Source organism: Oryctolagus cuniculus, chromosome 18 (genome assembly GCF_051225735.1).
Source record: "Oryctolagus cuniculus isolate XC-2025 breed Fujian yellow rabbit chromosome 18, ASM5122573v1, whole genome shotgun sequence".
Taxonomy (NCBI): Eukaryota; Metazoa; Chordata; class Mammalia; order Lagomorpha; family Leporidae; genus Oryctolagus; species Oryctolagus cuniculus.
The window spans coordinates 17,586,878-17,604,132 of NC_142884.1; the positions used below are offsets into that span (position 1 = coordinate 17,586,878).

The following is a 17,255-nucleotide window of genomic DNA, read 5'->3' on the forward strand; positions in this document are numbered from 1 at the left end:
ATCCTAAGGCTCCCGGGCCCCGCCCATGCCTGAACCCGGTGGGCTTCGAGCCAGCGCAGTGGCCTCTCGGTCGGCAGGCGGGGAAACTGAGGCCAGGGCGTGCGGGGCTGGCCCGACCCCGCCCCCGGCCGGCCCCGCCCCGGCCCGTAAGAGGCACCCCGGACGCGCGGCGAAGGCGCACAGCGCGCGGCGCGGGGCCGGCCGGCGGAGGGGATGGCAGCGCAGCGGCTGGGCAAGCGGGTGCTGAGCAAGCTGCAGGCTCCCTCGCGGGCCCGCGGGCCGGGGGGCAGCCCCGGGGGGCTGCAGAAACGGCACGCGCGTGTCACCGTCAAGTACGACCGGCGCGAGCTGCAGCGGCGGCTGGACGTGGAGAAGTGGATCGACGGGCGCTTGGAGGAGCTGTACCGCGGCAGGGTGAGGCGGGGGTGGGGGTGGGGGACGGGGTTCTGCAGACCTGCGCTCCTGGGGCCCCTGGGTGCACGCTCGCTGGTGCGCACGCGGCAGGACACACCGCCCATCCTGCGGGTCATCCGAGCTGACCGCGCGCCCCACCGCACACCTGGCCCCCCAGACCAGGGCCAGGGGTTCAGCAGGGAGGTGAGGAGGCAAAGCTGAGGCCAGAGGCCGGCATCAGGAGAAAGGGTGGGGGAGTCGGGAAGTCAGACAGCCGGGGTGACAGGGAAGAGAGAAACACAGCCACGCCGCGCGCGCACAGCACAGGAAACAACAGTTGCAGACCAGCTACAGCCAGACACAAACTCCCAGGGACGCTTCTGGTCCACACCTGGTTGCAGCTGTGGACACAACAGCACAGGCCACGGACGCACAACACAGCAACCACGCAGGAACACACACGACTCCCAGCCCAGCTCCTCACAGGCGCAGCAGCTGGAGCGGCAGACAACCACAGGCGAGGACAGCTACCCTGGGCGCACACAAAGGGGCTCCAGCTGTGACCAACCAGGAAGTCCTGCACAAGGGGCTCTGATCAGCCAGGACCAGCACAGGGACAGGCCCTGGCCACGGGTCAGCCCCCCTCCCCCCACGGCCCAAGCTCCAGCCTCACATGGCTGCTTCAAAAATTTCGTGGAAAATGGAATGTGCATGAAGACTATTTGGAAATTGGTTTTCCGTTGATAGGCATTTTCCACGCGGCTTTCGAAGGCCCCCAGTGCATGGACAGACACAAACTTCATCGCTGTTTGAAGTCATGCTGGGGGGGGGGGTAAAGCTGGCCCCCACAGTCCCACTGCCTCTGTTCTCACACGCGTGTGCGTTCACTGAGTCGCTGGGGATTGGTGGCCTCCCGAGAGGTCATCCCCAGGGTGGGCACTGCCGGACACACGGCAGTGAGACAGAGGAGACGCAGCCCACGGCACCCCAGCAGTCCTGGGCCCTGAGCGTCGAGCCGTGGTTCCGAGCTGTGGTTCGGATGCAGCCCGGCTCATCAGACACCCCAAACCCAGCCGCTGCTGCCGCCCCACAGCCCACAGCAGCATGTCAGCAGTGGGTGGGGGAGTCTGAAGCCATAGGGGCCGCCCGCTGAGGACAGCTGGGTCCTGTCCCCAGCAGCCATCCTGAGCCAGCTTCCTTCGGGGCCACTGCCCCAAGAGGCCACTCAGCATCCGGCTCTGTGCCGCTGCGAGCCCAGAGCTCAAGCCTAGGGCCCCTGGTGGTCCCCTGCCTGCACTCACTCAGGCTGCCCTTTGGCCCCGGGGCGGGGGGTTGGCCCTGAGCCCTCCCCACCCTTCCGGTCTCCAGGGGGCAGGGGTGCTCCTGCGGGCTCTGGCCTGCTTGCACCCCCCCCCGCCCCCACCCCGCACCTAGTGCTGAGACTTTTCCTTGAAAGGACAGAAGCCAGCCCCTCTCCTGAATCCCAGAATCTGACATTCCAGGACTCGATCAGGCCTGTTTTCCCTGTGGGAACAGAGCCAAGAGGAGAGACCCGTGCCAGCCCCGAGGCTCCTGGGACTCACAGGCCCAGGCATTGGGCTGGTGCTGGGCCCAAGGCCTCCATGGACCCATCTGTCACCCCTCCCCCAACTCCCAGCTGTCCTGCCTTGGCGGCGCTGTCCCTGACTGCCACATTATGGTTCCTGAGCCCGCCAGCTGGGCCCTGGGGCCGGCCGCTGAGCTCCCTGGACAAAGACGGGGAGGGAGGGAGGATGGGAGGGGAAGGGGACCTGACCACAGTCCCCCACCCTACTCCCGGCCTTAGGAGGCAGCCATGCCTGATGAGGTCAACATTGACGAGCTGTTGGAATTGGAGAGCGAGGAGGAGAGAAGCCGGAAAATCCAGGTAGGTGGGGGGCAGAGCTGCCCCCCAGAGGAGCCCTCGGTTGCCCCACACAACCCTGCGAGGCAGGCGTTCATGCTCCAACAGCAAGCTCAGGCCCAGAGAGGTTTCGCCACCTGCCCCGGGTCGCACAGCTCCAAAGGTGCGGAGTTGGGCAGTATGGCCTCTGGGTCTTTGCTCCAGCGGCCTCTGCTCTTCTGGGTTTACAGGAGGCTGTGTGACCTTCTCACCTCCTGGGGACACAGTGACCTAATCCTGCTCCGCTCACTCTGAGACCCTCAGACTGGGCAGTCCACCCTGCAGTCTGACTTTCATTTCTCCTGCTGCCTTGGGGCTCTGCTGGGAAAGGTTAGCCATGGCTAGGCGTAGGTGTGAATTATTTACTGTATTTTTTTTTGTTTATTTTCCGGGGGCTGGTTGCTTAGGGACTCCTGAAGTCCTGCACGAACCCCACAGAGGTGAGTCCCCCTGGCCCCCCTCCTGCCCCCCGTAGACGTCCCTGGGCCCCAGCACCCGCCAGGCTGTGGGAACACTGGGCAGCCCCCCTCTTCTCCCCTCCCCCCTCCCCATCTGCCGCGGGAACTCCTCCCCCTCCCCCATCTCAGCCTCTGCCTGCCACAGGCCCACCCTCCCAGCGCGCTCTCTCCCCGCCACCTCTCTCAGGGGCCCGGCATCCTGGCTGGCCCTGAAACCCAGCCGCCCAGCCTCCCACTTCCTTCCCTGCTTTAAAAGGGAAAAATATTCATGTTTCTCCGCGGGGCCCTGGGCGCTCGCGGGACAAACGTCACTGCGTGTCTGCCCTGGAGCCGGCTCAGGCCCGGGTCTCTGGGGACCCTCCTGGTCATCTCCCGGGTCGAGGGCGCTCTCCTCGTCCCTGTGTGCGTCTCTGACCCAGGGTTAGCGTCTGAGCCTCTGCCGATGGGTCCCTCTCCCTCTGTCTCCCCCATCTGTCCATCCTGCCCATCTCTCTGGTCCCCAGCTCTCTCTCCCCTCCCCTCGCTGACCCGGAAGCAGAAGGAGGGGCCCAGCCGGGGTGGGGAGGTGGAGGGACACTGGGCTGGGTGGGGCCAGGGTGCCCGCCTCCCCGCATTCTCAGCTCCCGCACCCCCACCCCGCCTGCAGGACTTCGTCCAGGAGCTGCTGGCCAAGCTGCGGGGTCTCCACAAGCAGCCAGGCCTCCGCAAGCCCAGCCCCTCGGATGACGGCAGCCCGAGCCCCCAGCAGGACCGAGCCCGGACCGCGCCCCCCTGACCCCAGCACCCGCCGCTGCGGCCCCTCCCCCTCGGCGCTCCCGCCGCCCCCGGCTTGTTTCCGAGTTGTACTTAATGGTTCTGCAACAATAACACCGAGTGGCTGTGTCTCCTCTGCCCCGGCGCCCACCTCCCTTCCCTCCCACCCTCCCACCCTCCCTCCAGCTGTGGCCTGGCTCCCACGGGGCCAGAGAGCCTGAGAGCACGGGGCCCCGGGGCCTCACATCCTGTCCTCACGCCCCCGCCAGCAGCGCCGCTGCGGGAATGACCCCTGGGCCAGCAGCGCCACTGCGGGGATGACCCCTGGGCCGGGGAGACGCACATGGTCACGCAGCGTTGGCCTCACTCCATCCTGGATTGGGCGCTGTCTGTGTGTGCTCGGGGCAGCCATTGGGATCAAGGCCACAGAGATGAACAGAAACGGCCCCTCGCACGCCAGTGCTTGTCCCCCGATGGGGAAAAAGGGCCCTAGAGTGGCCAGTGCCCAGGGGTCCATGATTCTTGGGAGCTGAGGGGGTGGGAGGAGCCACTCATTCTTGGAGTAGTAAGGAAATCCTGGAGGGCTTCCCAAAGGAAGAGACGTTAAGGTGGGGCCTTGAAGAATGCACAGAAATATTCATGACATGGAACCACTCACACTGGAGGACTCTGGCCTAGTGGGTGGTGGGGTTGATAACGGGCGAGCCAGAGAAAACACCGGATATTGGCAGGGCTGTCCACCAATCAGGATGGGCAGCATTCCCGTCTCCCCTCCCCACTGGAGCTGAGGGGTGAGCCAGTCCGGCTGGAGTAGGCCTGGGCGCCGGAAGTGAGTAGTGGCTGTTTACTAGAAACCATGGAACTAGTTCCATGTTTTAACAGCAGGCCTGGGTGTCCCGGTTCCGGGCAGTCAAGAGGTACAGCTGGGCTGTGACTGTGCCTAGGCCTGGGGCGGGTCGGAGCTGTGGTCTCAGCTCCACTGTGGTGGGGACCCCATCCCCACCAGGGTTGCCCCCCCCCCCAGAGAGGGAGTGGTCTGAGCCCTTGTGTGGCAGGAACAGGAAGAGCACCAGGCCCCTCCCCTCCATGCAAATATACAAGAGCTTCCCGACATTCCTGGAGGGCCACTTGAGATACCCACATCCCACAGCAGTGGGCCTGGGTTCAAGTCCAGTTTCCGGCTGATGCACCCCCTGGGAGGCAGCAGGTACCCAGGTCCCTGCACCCCTGAGGTGGGAGATTGGATCAGTCCACAGCAGCTCCTGGCTGTTGTGGGCATTTGGGGAGTGAACCAGCAGATGGGTATAAATTACTGCCCTGCCCTCTCTCTCTCTGCCTTTCAAATAAATAAGTTTATGGAAATACAGAATTAAAAGGTAAGCTTATTTCGGTGCAAAAATGTGTTGAGGGGTAGGCACTGTGGTGCAGTGGTTAGGTCTCTGCTTGGAGTGCCTGCCTCTTAGAGTCCCAGCTGTTCTATTGCCCATCTCTGCTAAGGCGCCTGGGAAGGCGGCAGAAGATGGCCCAAGTGCTTGGGCCCCTGCCACCCACGTGCCACGGGAGAGACGCGGATGGAGTTCCTGGCTCCTGGCTTCAGCCTGGCCCGGTGAATGCCAAGTTCATTCTCTCCCTCTGTCACTTATTTTCAAATAAGCAAGTGCATGCCACTTTAAAGGTATTTTGAAATGCACGCGGTTTCTGCATAACACGCATTCCCGTGGGCTTTCTGCAGCCCCCTGGTGTGGTGTGTGAATGCGGGGATGGTACAGCTGGGCTGTGACTGGGCCGTGTGACCATCTTCTGGCGTCCCCCCGCTGGGCCCTGGCCTGGGGACTCCTGTACTTCCCTCCCACAGAACCTGCTTTTGGTTCCTCATCTCCGTGGGGGCAGCAGACGCACGGAGCCTGGGGTGCTGACGACGTGCGGGGCCCCTCGGTACCTTCAGTTGGAGAATGGGCGACTTCACAGGAAACCGAGGCCCAGACTGGGGGTGTCGCTCGACAAAGTACACAGCTGGGGAATGGGGAGTTCCATCGCAGGCACTGTGACTGCAGAGCCCAACTATTTAACCCTTACCCTGCGGGGGCGCTGCAACCTAGAGCAATGGGTATTCATTCGGCAACGGGAGGAGAATGTCTAGTTCATACTAAAGTGTCGCCGACTGCTCACAACGCTCTGAGATAAGTCTGTCCGAAAGGCAATACACCGAGAGCAACGGAAGAACGAGAGACTCCAGCCGGGGGTCGGGAAGCTGTGCCGCAGCCGTCGTCTGTCCTGCTTCCTAGCTGTGTGACCCGAGTGAGTCCCTTGCCCCCTCTCCATGTCTCAGCCCCCATCTGCACACGGAGGAGAGGTTAGAGCAGTCTCTACTTCCTAGGGTGTTCCTGAGGTTTTAAATGCTGTTGCACAGACTAGGGCTGCACCCGGTAAGCCCTGTTCGCAGCTGCATCACCAGGAGAAGGGTGTCGGCCCTTAGCTCCTACAGCTGCCATCCCCGGCCCCCAGGATGTCCCCTGGGGCAGGCATCTGGTGCAGCAGGTAAGACTCAACTTGGGGGTCGGCACTGTGCCGTAGCAGGTGAAGGTGCCGCCTGCCACACTGGCAGCTCATACAGGCGCTCGTTCAAGTCCTGGCTGCTCCACTCCCCATCTAGCTCCCTGCGAATGGCCTGGGAAAAGCAGCAGCAGATGGCCCAAGTAGTTGGACATCTGGCACCTACATGGGAGACCCCAAAGAAGCTCCTGGTCCAGCCCTGGCCATTGCGGCCATCGGAGTGAACAGGCAGATGGAGGATCTGTGTGTGTGTGTGTGTGTGTGTGTGTGTGTCTTCTCTCTGTAACTCTGCCTTTCAAATAAAGTAATCTTTTAAAAAAGATTTATTTTATTTGAAGGGCAGAGTTATAGAGAGGGAGAAACACACACAGAGAGATGTTCTATCCACTGGTTCCCTCTCCAAATGGCCGTGACAGTCAGGACTGGGTCAGGCAGGAGCCAGGTGCTTTTTCCCAGTCTCCCATGTGGGTGCAGGGGCCCCAGGATTTGGGCCATCTTTTACTGCTTTTTCAGGTGCATTAACAGAGAACTGGATTGGAAATGGAGCAGCTGGGACTCAAACTGGGGACCATTTGGGATGCCTGCATCGCAGGCAGTAGCTTTATCTGCTACGCCACAGTGCCAGCCTCATTTTTTCGAAAGATTCCACTTGGGAAACCACATTCCACTTTGGAGTGCCTGGACTTGAGCCCTGGCTCACTTCCGATTCCAGCTTCCTGCTAATGTGCACCCTGCTAATGGCTCAAGTGCTTGGGCCCCTGCCATCTCTGTGGGAGACCTGGCCCAGATCTGGGTCCCCGCCTCAGGCCTGGCCCAGCTCTAGCTGTCATGGGCATTTAGAGTGACCCAGCAGATGAAAAATGTCTCTCGCTCTGCCTTTCAAATAAACAAACAACAATGTCCCTGGGGCACCCTGAATCACAGGCTGGGACAGCCCAAGGCGCTGAGCACAAAGGCCAGCGCTCCCCCCAGCCTGCGGTCAGACAACTCTCCCCTCCTACTCCCACTCCAGGCTCTGTCCGCCGGCTTCCCGCTTCCTCTTTTCTGCAAAAGCCGCCATTTGCATCCATTTCTTGGAATCATCCTGCCATTGGTTTCTGCAGCTACAAGCCAGCGTGGATCCCCTCTCCAGCGCCGCGTAGCCAGGGCCGACCCCCAACACCGCCCCGGCCCACCCCAGACAAGGCAAACGGCCTCGCTGAGACGGTCGCCGACTTCTCACGTCCGGCCCACACTCCGCCACCCTCGGAACATCTGCTCCTGGCCCGCGTCGAGCGGCGCGGGGCGCACGGCACGCGCGGGTGCGGTCCCCGCGCGCCCCAGAGCCGCCTTCCCTGGGTGCCGGGCCCTGGGTGCGGACGCGGGCATTCCGCGCCCCCTAGCGGCCGTGGGCGTCCCCTGCAGGCTGCGGGCCGGTAGCGAGTGGGCGCCAAAGCGGAGGAGCCGTTGGTGCAGACGTCCCGGGTTGGGGTGCCTGGGTTCCGTGCCCGGCCCCGCGCCCTGTTCCGGTTTCTTGCTCGGGCGCACCCTGGGCTGCAGCAGGTGGTGGCTCAAAGAGCTGGGTTCCTGCCACCCTCCTGGGAGACTTCACGGAGTTCCAAGCTCCAGGCTTTGGCTTTGGCATCTGGTGAGTGAATCAGTGGGTGGAAGCCACTGCCTCTTGGTACAGCATCGCATCAGACACCAAGGTTTTATTTATTTATTTTTTTAAGATTTATTTTATTTATTTGAAAGAGTTACAGAGAGAGAGAGAGACAGACAGACAGAGGTCTTCCTTCCACTGGTTGTTCACGCCCCAAATGGCCATAACGGCCAGAGCTGAGCCAATCCAGAGCCAGGAGCCAGGAGTTTCTTCCGGGTCTCCTACGTGGGTGCAGGGGCCTAAGGACTTGGGCTATCTGCCGCTGCCTTCCCAGGCGCATTAGTGAGGAGTTGGCTGGGAAGTGGAGCATCCGGGTCCCAAACCGGCATCCATATGGGATGCCGGCGCTGCAGGCCAGGTTTTTAACCTGCTGTGCCACAACACTGGCCCCACCAAGTATTCTTTTAAAGATACTTTTTATTTGAAGAGGAGAGTGGCAGAGAGAGTGAGAGAGAGAGAGTGAGAGTGAGCCAGCTTCCGCCTTCTGGGTCACTCCCCAAATGACCAAAATGGCCAGGGCTGTTCAGACTGAAGCCAGGTGCCCAGAACTCCATCCCGTCTCCCAGGTGGGTGCAGGGGCCCAAGCACTTGGGCCATCTTCCGCTGCTTTCCCAGGCCATAAACAATGAGCTGGATCAGAAGTGGAGCAGCCGGGACTGCAGACAACGCTCCAATGTGGGATGCCGGGTGATGCAGGTGGCAGTTTAACTGGTTTTGCTTAATGCCAGTCCTCAGGCATTCTTTTGAGAAAAAATAAAAAGGCTCTCTCCAGAGGTCGCTCCTTCAGAGCGCGCGCCCGCCCACCTTTATCTGTGATCAGCACCAGCGGCTTTGCAAGATAGGATGATCATTGCTACCCACACGAGACTGGAATGTGGGCCAAACATTTCTGGCCCTCGTAATAAGGAGGACAGCCAGACTCTTAGCGAAGGGTTTAGAATGGGTGATGTAAGATCGGCCCTACAGGGGCCAGTGCTATGGTATAGTGGGTTAAGCCACCACCTGCAGTGTTGGCATCCCGTTTGGGTACCAGTTCGAGTCTTGGCTGCTCCACTTCTGCACCAGCTCCCTGGGAAAACAGCGAAAGATGGTCCAAGTGCTTGGGCCCCTGCACCCACTTGGGAGACCTGGAGGAAGCTCCTGGCTCCTGGCTTTGGCCTGGCTCAGCCCTGGGTGTTGCAGCCATTTGGGGAGTGAACCAGCAGATGGAAGACTCTCTCTCTCTCTCTGTCTCACTCTCGCTCTCGCTCTCTCTGTCTCTCCTTCTCTCCCTCTGGAACTCTGGCTTTCAAGTAAATAAATGCATATTTTAAAAAGTCTGATACCAGGCAAGTGCTTAAAAAAGATTAATCCATTTATTTGAAAAGCAGTTACATTAAATCCAATTCGAAATTGATCCCAGCTAAAAATAAGAGTGGGAATAAAAGAGGGAGGAGATGTACAGTTCTGCACACATTCCCTTGGACTTATCTCTAAGGGTAAAGCTAAAAACTTGCCATGGGACTCCAAATTCCATTAAGTTGACAGGTACCAATAGCATCTTACTAGTTAAAGTGATCAGTTTGAGTTCATAACTGATCATAAAGATAGGATTAAGTGTCACATAAATAAGACCAGTATCTGCTAATAATAATTGATAGAATTAAAAAGGAGAGAATGATCCAACATGGGATGCAGGATACACAGCAGACTCATAGAATGGCAAATGCCCTAAACAGCACTCTGGCCTCAGAATCAGCCCTTAAGGCATTCAGATCTGGCTAAAAAGCCCATGAGAATTTCTCAGGCATGGAAAGTCAAGACACTGTGGCAAAAAATGACCTAAATGAAAGATCTCTGTGAGTGAGACCCCAGTGGAAAGAAGGGGCCATCAAAGAAGGAGGTACCTTTCTCTGAAGAGAGGAGAGAACTTCCACTTTGACTATGGCCTTGTCTAAATAAGGTCGAAGTTTTTGAACTCAAGAGGTTTCCTTAGCCTTGGCAGCTCATGACAAGAGCCTCGGGTGATTACTGATGTCATAAATAAGAGTGTCAATTGTTAAATTAACAACAGGAGTCACTGTGCACTTACTCCCCATGTAGGATCACTGTCCTTAATGTGTTGTACTATGTGAATTAATGGTAAAACTAGTCTTAAAACAGTACTTTATACTTTGTGTGCCTGTGTGGGTGCAAATTGTTGAAATCTTTACTTTGTATAGAGTTGATCTTCTGTATATAAAGACAATTAAAAATGAAAAAGAAAAAAAAAAGAAAAGCAGCTACAGAGGGAGAGAGAGATTGAGATCTTCTATCACTCTTCAAATGGCAGCAAATGGTGCTAAGCAGAGAAGCCACGAGCCAGAAACCCCATCCAGGTCTCCTGTGTAGGTGGCAGGGGCCCAAGGTCGTGGACCATCTTCCACTGCCTTCCCAGGCGCATTAGCAGGGAGCTGGATTGGAAGCAGAGCAGCCAGGACTCCATCTGGCACTCATGTGGGATGTTGGTGTGGCAGGCGGCAGCTTAACTTGCTGTGCCACAAAGGATGGTATCTCAGGCACAGCACTTAGCTGCTTGGCATGCCCGCGTCCCATATTGCCGTGCCTGGATTCAAGAACCGGCTTCAAGAGATGGCTCAAGTGCTTGGATCCCTGCCACCCGCGTGGGAGACTTGGCTTGGGCTCCCAGCTCCTGGCTTCAGCCCCTGCCTAATCCCGGCTGTTGCGGGCATCTGTGGGGCAAATCAGTGGGTGGGAGGTCTCTTTGTTTCTTTGTCTCTGCATTTTCAGATAAGCAAGACAACTGTCTTTAAGAGGTGGTGGCTCAGTCCCCTGGTCCTGAAGGCACAGCCTTAGACATGTCCTTCTCTTTTCTTTTCTCTTCTCTTCCCTTCCCTTCCCTTCCCTTCCCTTCCCTTCCCTTCCCTTCCCTTCCCTTCCCTTCCCTTCCCTTCCCCTCCCCTCCCCTCCCCTCCCCTCCCCTCCCCTCCCCTCTCCTCTCCTCTCCTCTCCTCTTCTCTTCTCTTCTCTTCTTTCTCTAGATTTATTTGAAAGAGTTACACAGAGAGAGCAGGAGAAGGAGAGAGAGAGAGAGAGAGAGAGAGAGAGAGAGAGAAAGTCTTCCATCTGTTGGTTCATTCCCCAGTTGGCCGCAATGGCCAGAGCTGTGCTGATCTGAAGCCAGGAGCCAGGAGCTTCTTCTGGGTCCCCCAGGCGGGTGCCCGGGCCTAAGGACTTGTACCACCCTCTGCTGCTTTACCAGGGCACAGCAGAGAGCTGGATCAGAAGTGGAGCAGCTGGGACTCAAACTGGCACCCATATGGGATGCCGGCACTGCAGGCGGCAGCCTTACCCACTATGCCACGGCGCCAGCCCCAGTACTTTGTTTCTGACACATAAAACACGCTGGGGTGGTGCTGAGTGGTTTGGTCAGTGACGGCTTCTGCTTGGTCTGCTTCAAGGAGAAGCCTCTGACCCAGTCCACAGCCAGCATCCTCCCGGGCAGGTGCACGAGGAATACTGGAGGGAGGGACCTCAGCACTGGGCCCCATCTGGCGACGATGGTGTGATGGTGCTGGAGACCCCGAGTGAGAAGCACTCGCTAAGCCAGCCCCCCACCCCCAAGCCCCATGACAGATAAGGAGACCATTGGTGATGGCTGCTGTCCGGAACACAGCTTGACGTAGCTGCTATGTAGCCAGAGTGTCTTGGTTCAGGTTGCTATAACAAGCCACCATAAACTGAGTCACTTCCACAATCAACACTGATTGCTCGGAGTTCCTGGAGCGGGGACGGCCAGGCAGGATGGAAGCGCTGGCGGCCTGGGTGTGCACCCGGCACGGGCAGCATCATCCGGCTGCGTCCTCACAGGAGAGAGAGGGCGAGGCGAGGGAGCTCTCTGTTCTATTGTGTTTTATTTTATCTATTTTTAACTTCATTTATTTGAAAAGCAGAGAGAGAGAGAGAGAGAGAGAGAGAGAGAGAGAGAGAGAATGTGTGAGAGGGGAGGTCTTCCACCTGTTGGTTCACTCCCAAATGCCCACAACACCCAGGGCTGGGCCAGGTGGGAACCAGGAGCCAGGAGGCAGTGGATGATGGCCCAAGAACTTGTGTTGCTACCACCCACTGGGGAGACCCGAGCCAAGTTCTTGGCTCTTGGCTTCAGCCTGGCCCAGCCCTAGAAGCTGTGGGCATTTGGACATTTGGGGAGTGAGCCAGCGGATGCGAGGTTTTCTCTGTCGGGCCCGGCGCTGTGGCGCAGTGGGTAAAGCCCCTGCCTGCGGTGCCGGCATCCCATATGGGCACCGGTTTGAGTCCCGGCTGCTCCACTTCCCATCCAGCTCTGCTGTGGCCTGGGATGTGGGTGTCCCAAGCAGTGGCTAAACCCACTGGGGCCACAGTCCCCACGCCGAGACCTTGATTTTAGCCCCGTGAGCCCCATGTCACACCCCTGCAGAGCTGTAAAGTGGCTTGTGTGGCTTGTGGTCCTTTCTCACAGCAGCCGCGCGCGGGACACAAACGCAGGAGGCCAGAGAGCAGTCACCCGGGAGGCGACGCTGAGCAGAGCCACGTGAGCATCTGGGGGAAGCTGGGCAGGAGTGGCCAGAGCAAAGGCCTTGGGGAGCAGAGCCACGTGCCCGGGGCCTGGAGACAGGGCGGAGGTGAGGCCAGGGAGGCCAGGGGGCACCAGCCTCTGGGGCTTTCCGCGAGGCGAGAACTTTGCCCTTTCACCCAGAGCGAGCCGGGTGCAGCCGTGTTCATTATGTGGGCGACTCTGTGAGTCAGGAGTGCACACAGCCCTGAACCTATTTCAGCGTGTGCTTGGTGCCTGTCTCCTTCCTCTGAGTGGCTCCAGGGGCACAGGGGACTGCTGGTCCCCCCATTTAAAATATTTTTTTTTAATTTTTGACAGGCAGAGTGGACAGTAAGAGAGAGAGACAGATAGAAAGGTCTTCCTTTTGCCGTTGGTTCACCCTCCAATGGCTGCCGCGGCTGGCGCGCTGCGGCCGGCGCACCGCGCTGATCCGATGGCAGGAGCCAGGTGCTTCTCCTGGTCTCCCATGGGGTGCAGGGCCCAAGCACTTGGGCCATCCTCCACTGCACTCCCTGGCCACAGCAGAGAGCTGGCCTGGAAGAGGGGCAACCGGGACAGAATCCGGCGCCCCGACCGGGACTAGAACCCGGTGTGCCGGCGCCGCAAGGTGGAGGATTAGCCTATTGAGCCGCAGCACCGGCCTAAAATATTTATTTATTTATTTGAAAGGTAGAGTCACACACACACACAGAGACAGAGAGACAGAGACAGACAGAAATTTTTCCAACCACTGGTTCACTCCCCAAATGGCCACAGTGGCTGGGGCTGGGGCCGGGAACAGCGTCTCCCACATGGGAGGCGGGGACCCAGGTGCTTGGGCCATCACCTGCTGCCTGCCAGGCACATCAGCAGGAAACGGGATGGGAAGTCTGGAGTAGCTGGGACTTGAACTTGCGCTCCGATGTGGGGTGTGGACCTCCCACGGGCAGCTGAGCCTACTGCATCACAACACCTGCCCCTGGAGGATTCCTAGGCCTTAAATACAGTGGTAGGTATTGGATAAATATTTGCAGAATAGAGGAATGAATGAATGATTGAATGAATGAATGAGGTGAGTTCTGTTACTCCACTTTACAAATGAGGAAACCGGGCGTAGCCAGGGTCAGTCACCCGTGACGTGTGTGAGCCACACTCTGAACCGCAGCCAGACAGCTGCCACTCACATAGACAAGGGCGGGTCCAAGTCTCTGACTTTCTTTTTAAGATGGCTTCGAATTCCTTTGAGATGCTGACAGACAGCTGGGAGCCAGGAACTCCAGTTCAGGTCTCCCGCAGGGGTGGCAGGAACCCAGCCACTTGAGCCAACACTGCTGCAACCCTGGGGTGTGCATTAGCAGGAAGCTGGTGTCAGGAACCAGGCCCAAGTATGGGACCCAAGTACTCCAATTTGGGATGTGGGCATCCTACTAGATCAAATGCACACCCCAAGTCTCTGACTTTCAACTTCATTCTCTTAGCCCTGCTTCTGCCTTGGAAGCGGCAGTCTCCCATGGCTTGAAAGTGTCAGATCTCCTGACAGGAGGGTGGACATTCACTGCTACAGCCCCAACACCCCATGTAGGGCCTACATTCAGAAAGTCAGTGAATGGAAGGTCCACTAGGATTCTTTGGTTGAGAGCAACAGACCTCATCATGGAACTAAGGATCCCATCTTTTTTTTTAGGTCCTCTGTGAAAAAATAGAAAAATCCCAGGGAAGGACCCTGATTGGTCCAGCCTGGGTCCTGCCCTGTCTCTAAGCTAATCACTGTGGCCAGGGGGCGGGACCACATACAGAATGGCAGCTTTCAATGGTCACATATAGCTGGTGCCGGGGAGGACCAGCCATTCATCTGAGAGTGGTGTTGGGGGGTTCTGTTTGGGGGTACTAAGGGGCCTGTGGTGCAAGGGAAGGAAGTCCTTCCTGCAGTCACTCACTGGACAGTCCTGTCCTCTCCTGGGTCTGGGCATCATGGAGCACGAGTCTGCAGATCCCCGGCCCCCACTCAGAGCCCACCGCGTGCCACTCACCCCAGCTAGCAGGGCCCTTCCTCAGCTGTCTGAGGTTGAGGGAACCCCATTTCCTGCGGGGGCCCTGCTGGAGTGGCTAACACCGCCTTGGGCCAGTAGAACAGCTCTCAAGGCTAGGGGCTTCTTGGGTCTCATCTGAGCTCCTTGCTGGGTGCCCTGTGGTGGCTTGTTACCATGGGGACCGCAGTCTCCCAACCCAACCTATGCACAAAAAGCGCCCCTCGGGACAGGCATTTGGTGCAGCCGATATGACACTGCTTGGGACACCCACATCCCCTCCCAGAGTGCCTGGTTTGAGTCCCGGCTCTTCTGTTTCCAATCCAGCTTCCTGCTAACGCACCCCCTGGGTGGCACCAGATGACGGCTCACATACCCGGATCTCTGCCATCCCTGTGGGTAACCCAGATTGGCTCTGGACTCCTGGCTTTGGCCTAGCCCGGCCCTGGCTTATGTAGGCTTTTGGTGAATGAACCAGTGGATAGAAAAGACCTCTCTGTCTCTCTCTTTTTCATATAAAGTGGGGGAAAATGGCGCCCTTCTTGGAGGCTTATGTGTGAAGCCAGGTATAAACTGAGTTCTTCTGCCACGGATGCCCTACAAGGATATATGTAGTATGTAGTAGAGGGGGAAGGACCGCTATATCCTAAAGCTGTGCCTATGAAATTTGTATTTATTAAATAAAAGCTTTCTAATCCTCCACTTGCGGTGCCGGAACTCCAGGTTCTCGTCCCGGTCGGGGCGCCAGTTCTGTCCTGGTTCCTCCTCTTCCAGGCCAGCTCTCTGCTGTGGCCCAGGAAGGCAGTGGAGGATGGCCCAAGTGCTTGGGCCCTGCACCCGCATGGGAGACCAGAGAAAGATAGAGAGGGAGAGGGAGAGGGAGGCCTGCAGTGCCTGCATCCCATATGGGCCCTGGTCTTCAGATCCAGCTCTCTGCTGTGGCCCGGGAGTGCAGTGGAGGATGGCCCAAGTGCTTGGGCCCTGCACCCGCATGGGAGACCAGGAGGAAGCACCTGGTCCTGGCTTCGGATCAGCGCAATGCGCCGGTCGTGGCGGCCATTTGGGGGGTGAACCAACGGAAGGAAGACCTTTCTCTCTGTCTCTCTCACTAACTCTGCCTGTCAAAAAATAAAAATAAAAAGCTTTCAAAAAAAGGATATATGTACCCGCAGTGTTCAGTGCAGGGGCCGTCTGGCCTGACCAAGATTGCTAGTCTAGGCCACGAGAAGTCTCACTCAGCCTAGTGCTGTGACACAGCAGGTCAAGCGGCCACCTGCAGTGCCAGTATCCTGAATCAGAGCGTCAACTCCAGTCCCCACTGCTCCACTTCCGACCCAGCTCCCTGCTGATGCACCTGGGCAGGCAGCTGAATACAGTCTGAATGCGTGGGCCCCTGCCACCCGTGTCGGGAGGCCCGGATCTCCCTCCAGGCTCCTGGCCTGGCCTGACCTCTGGGGCCATCTGGGGAGTGCACTAGCAGATGGAAGATCTCTCTTTCTTTGTAATTCTGCCTTTCAAATAAATAAGAAACATTTCATTTAAAATTATTTCTTTATTAGAGAGAGAGAGAGAGAGACAGAGAGAGAGAGAGAGAGAGAGAGAGAGAGAGAGAGAGAGAGAGAGTCACCCGTCTGCTGGTGTACTCCTCCAATGCTGCCAAAAGCCAGGACTGGGCCCAGCTGAATCTCGGAGCCAGGAGCTCAGTCTGGATCTCCCATGTGGGAGGCAGAGACCCAGCTACTTCTGTCCCCCCCTGCTGCCCCCCAGGGTGCGCATTAGCAGGAGCCGGGGTTTGGAGGAGCACTGGATGCTGAACCAGGAGCTCTGATTTAGGCTGTGAGGGTCTTCCCTGGCGTCTTGACCACCAGGCTGATGCCTACCCCTAACGTCCCATTTTTAATCCTGGAGATCTAGTTGTCTTACTCTTTTTTTTTTTTTTTTTTGACAAGCAGAGTGGACAGTGAGAGAGAGAGACAGAGAGAAAGGTCTTCCTTTTGCCGCGGCCGGTGCACTGCACTGATCCGATGGCAGGAGCCAGGTGCTTCTCCTGGTCTTCCATGGGGTGCAGGGCCCAAGCACTTGGGCCATCCTCCACTGCACTCCCGAGTCACAGCAGAGAGCTGGACTGGAAGAGGAGCAACCGGGACAGAATCCGGCGCCCCAACCAGGACTAGAACCCGGTGTGCTGGCGCCGCAAGGTGGAGGATTAGCCTAGTGAGCCGCGGCGCCGGCCAATCTAGTTGTCTTGTCTCATAAGAAGGCTGCTGAGATGGGGCCATCAGGCCTGAGACTCCAGTGCCCTCTCGAGGAGGGTGATCTTTCCCCAGTAGAGGCCATTAGGAGGTTGGTAACTCCCTCTGCAAGGTTGGCAGCAGTCAACAGCGGGTGCAAACCCCTGAGTTCAAAACCCGGAGTGGGGTCGGCGCTGTGGTGCAGTGGGCTAAGCCACTGCTTGCAATGCTGGCATCCCATATGGGTACTGGTTTGAGTTCTGGCTGTTCCACTTCCGATCCTGCCTTCTGTTAATGCACCTGGGAAAGCGGTAGAAGATGGCCAAATTCTTGGGCCCCTGCATCCACGTGGGAGAACCGGAAGAAGCTCCTGGCTTTGGATCGGCCCAACTCTGGCTGTTGTGGCCATTTGGGGCAGGAGCCAGTGGATGGAAGAGCTCTCTTCTCTGTCGTTCAAATCAGTACAACATAGATAGTCGCAGCACACTCTCAATGTGCCTGCACTCCTACACCGCCTCTCTGTGTACTTCCACTTCGCAAATAAATCTTATTCCTGTGCTGTTAAAAAAATAAAAATGGGCCAGCGCTGCGGCTCACTAGGCTAATCCTCCGCCTAGCGGCGCCGGCACACCGGGTTCTAGTCCCGGTCGGGGCACCAGATTCTGTCCCGGTTGCCCCTCTTCCAGGCCAGCTCTCTGCTGTGGCCAGGGAGTGCAGTGGAGGAT

The 17,255-nt window shown here is 58.1% G+C and overlaps 2 protein-coding genes across 3 annotated transcripts in view; both read left to right on the top strand.

Moving 5' to 3' along the window:
- On the top strand, positions 1–3,639 carry PPP1R14A (protein phosphatase 1 regulatory inhibitor subunit 14A). Its single transcript, XM_051846692.3, has 4 exons — positions 1–414; positions 2,219–2,299; positions 2,722–2,754; positions 3,419–3,639. Exons 1-4 carry the CDS (start codon positions 214–216, stop codon positions 3,545–3,547), a joined length of 444 nt encoding a protein of 147 aa, XP_051702652.3. The 5' UTR covers positions 1–213; the 3' UTR covers positions 3,548–3,639.
- A 3,456-nt stretch (positions 3,640–7,095) lies between these two features.
- DPF1 (double PHD fingers 1) overlaps positions 7,096–17,255 on the top strand; it is a 30,496-nt gene continuing 20,336 nt past the window's right edge. Inside the window, exon 1 of one of the 2 annotated variants that reach the window (XR_016224759.1) lies at positions 7,096–7,705. The gene's annotated coding sequence lies outside the window, so the exon portion shown is untranslated. The remainder of the gene's footprint in view (positions 7,706–17,255) is intronic. The other variant, XM_089319231.1, reaches the window with a different exon arrangement.

Bases quoted from the DNA above. Each gene is read 5' to 3' on its own strand.
- PPP1R14A (XM_051846692.3), top strand. From the start codon at position 214: ATGGCAGCGCAGCGGCTGGGCAAGCGGGTGCTGAGCAAGCTGCAGGCT. The intron at 415-2,218 runs GTGAGGCGGGGG...TCCCGGCCTTAG, and splicing joins AGGAGCTGTACCGCGGCAGG to GAGGCAGCCATGCCTGATGA. The intron at 2,300-2,721 runs GTAGGTGGGGGG...CTGGTTGCTTAG, and splicing joins AGAGAAGCCGGAAAATCCAG to GGACTCCTGAAGTCCTGCAC.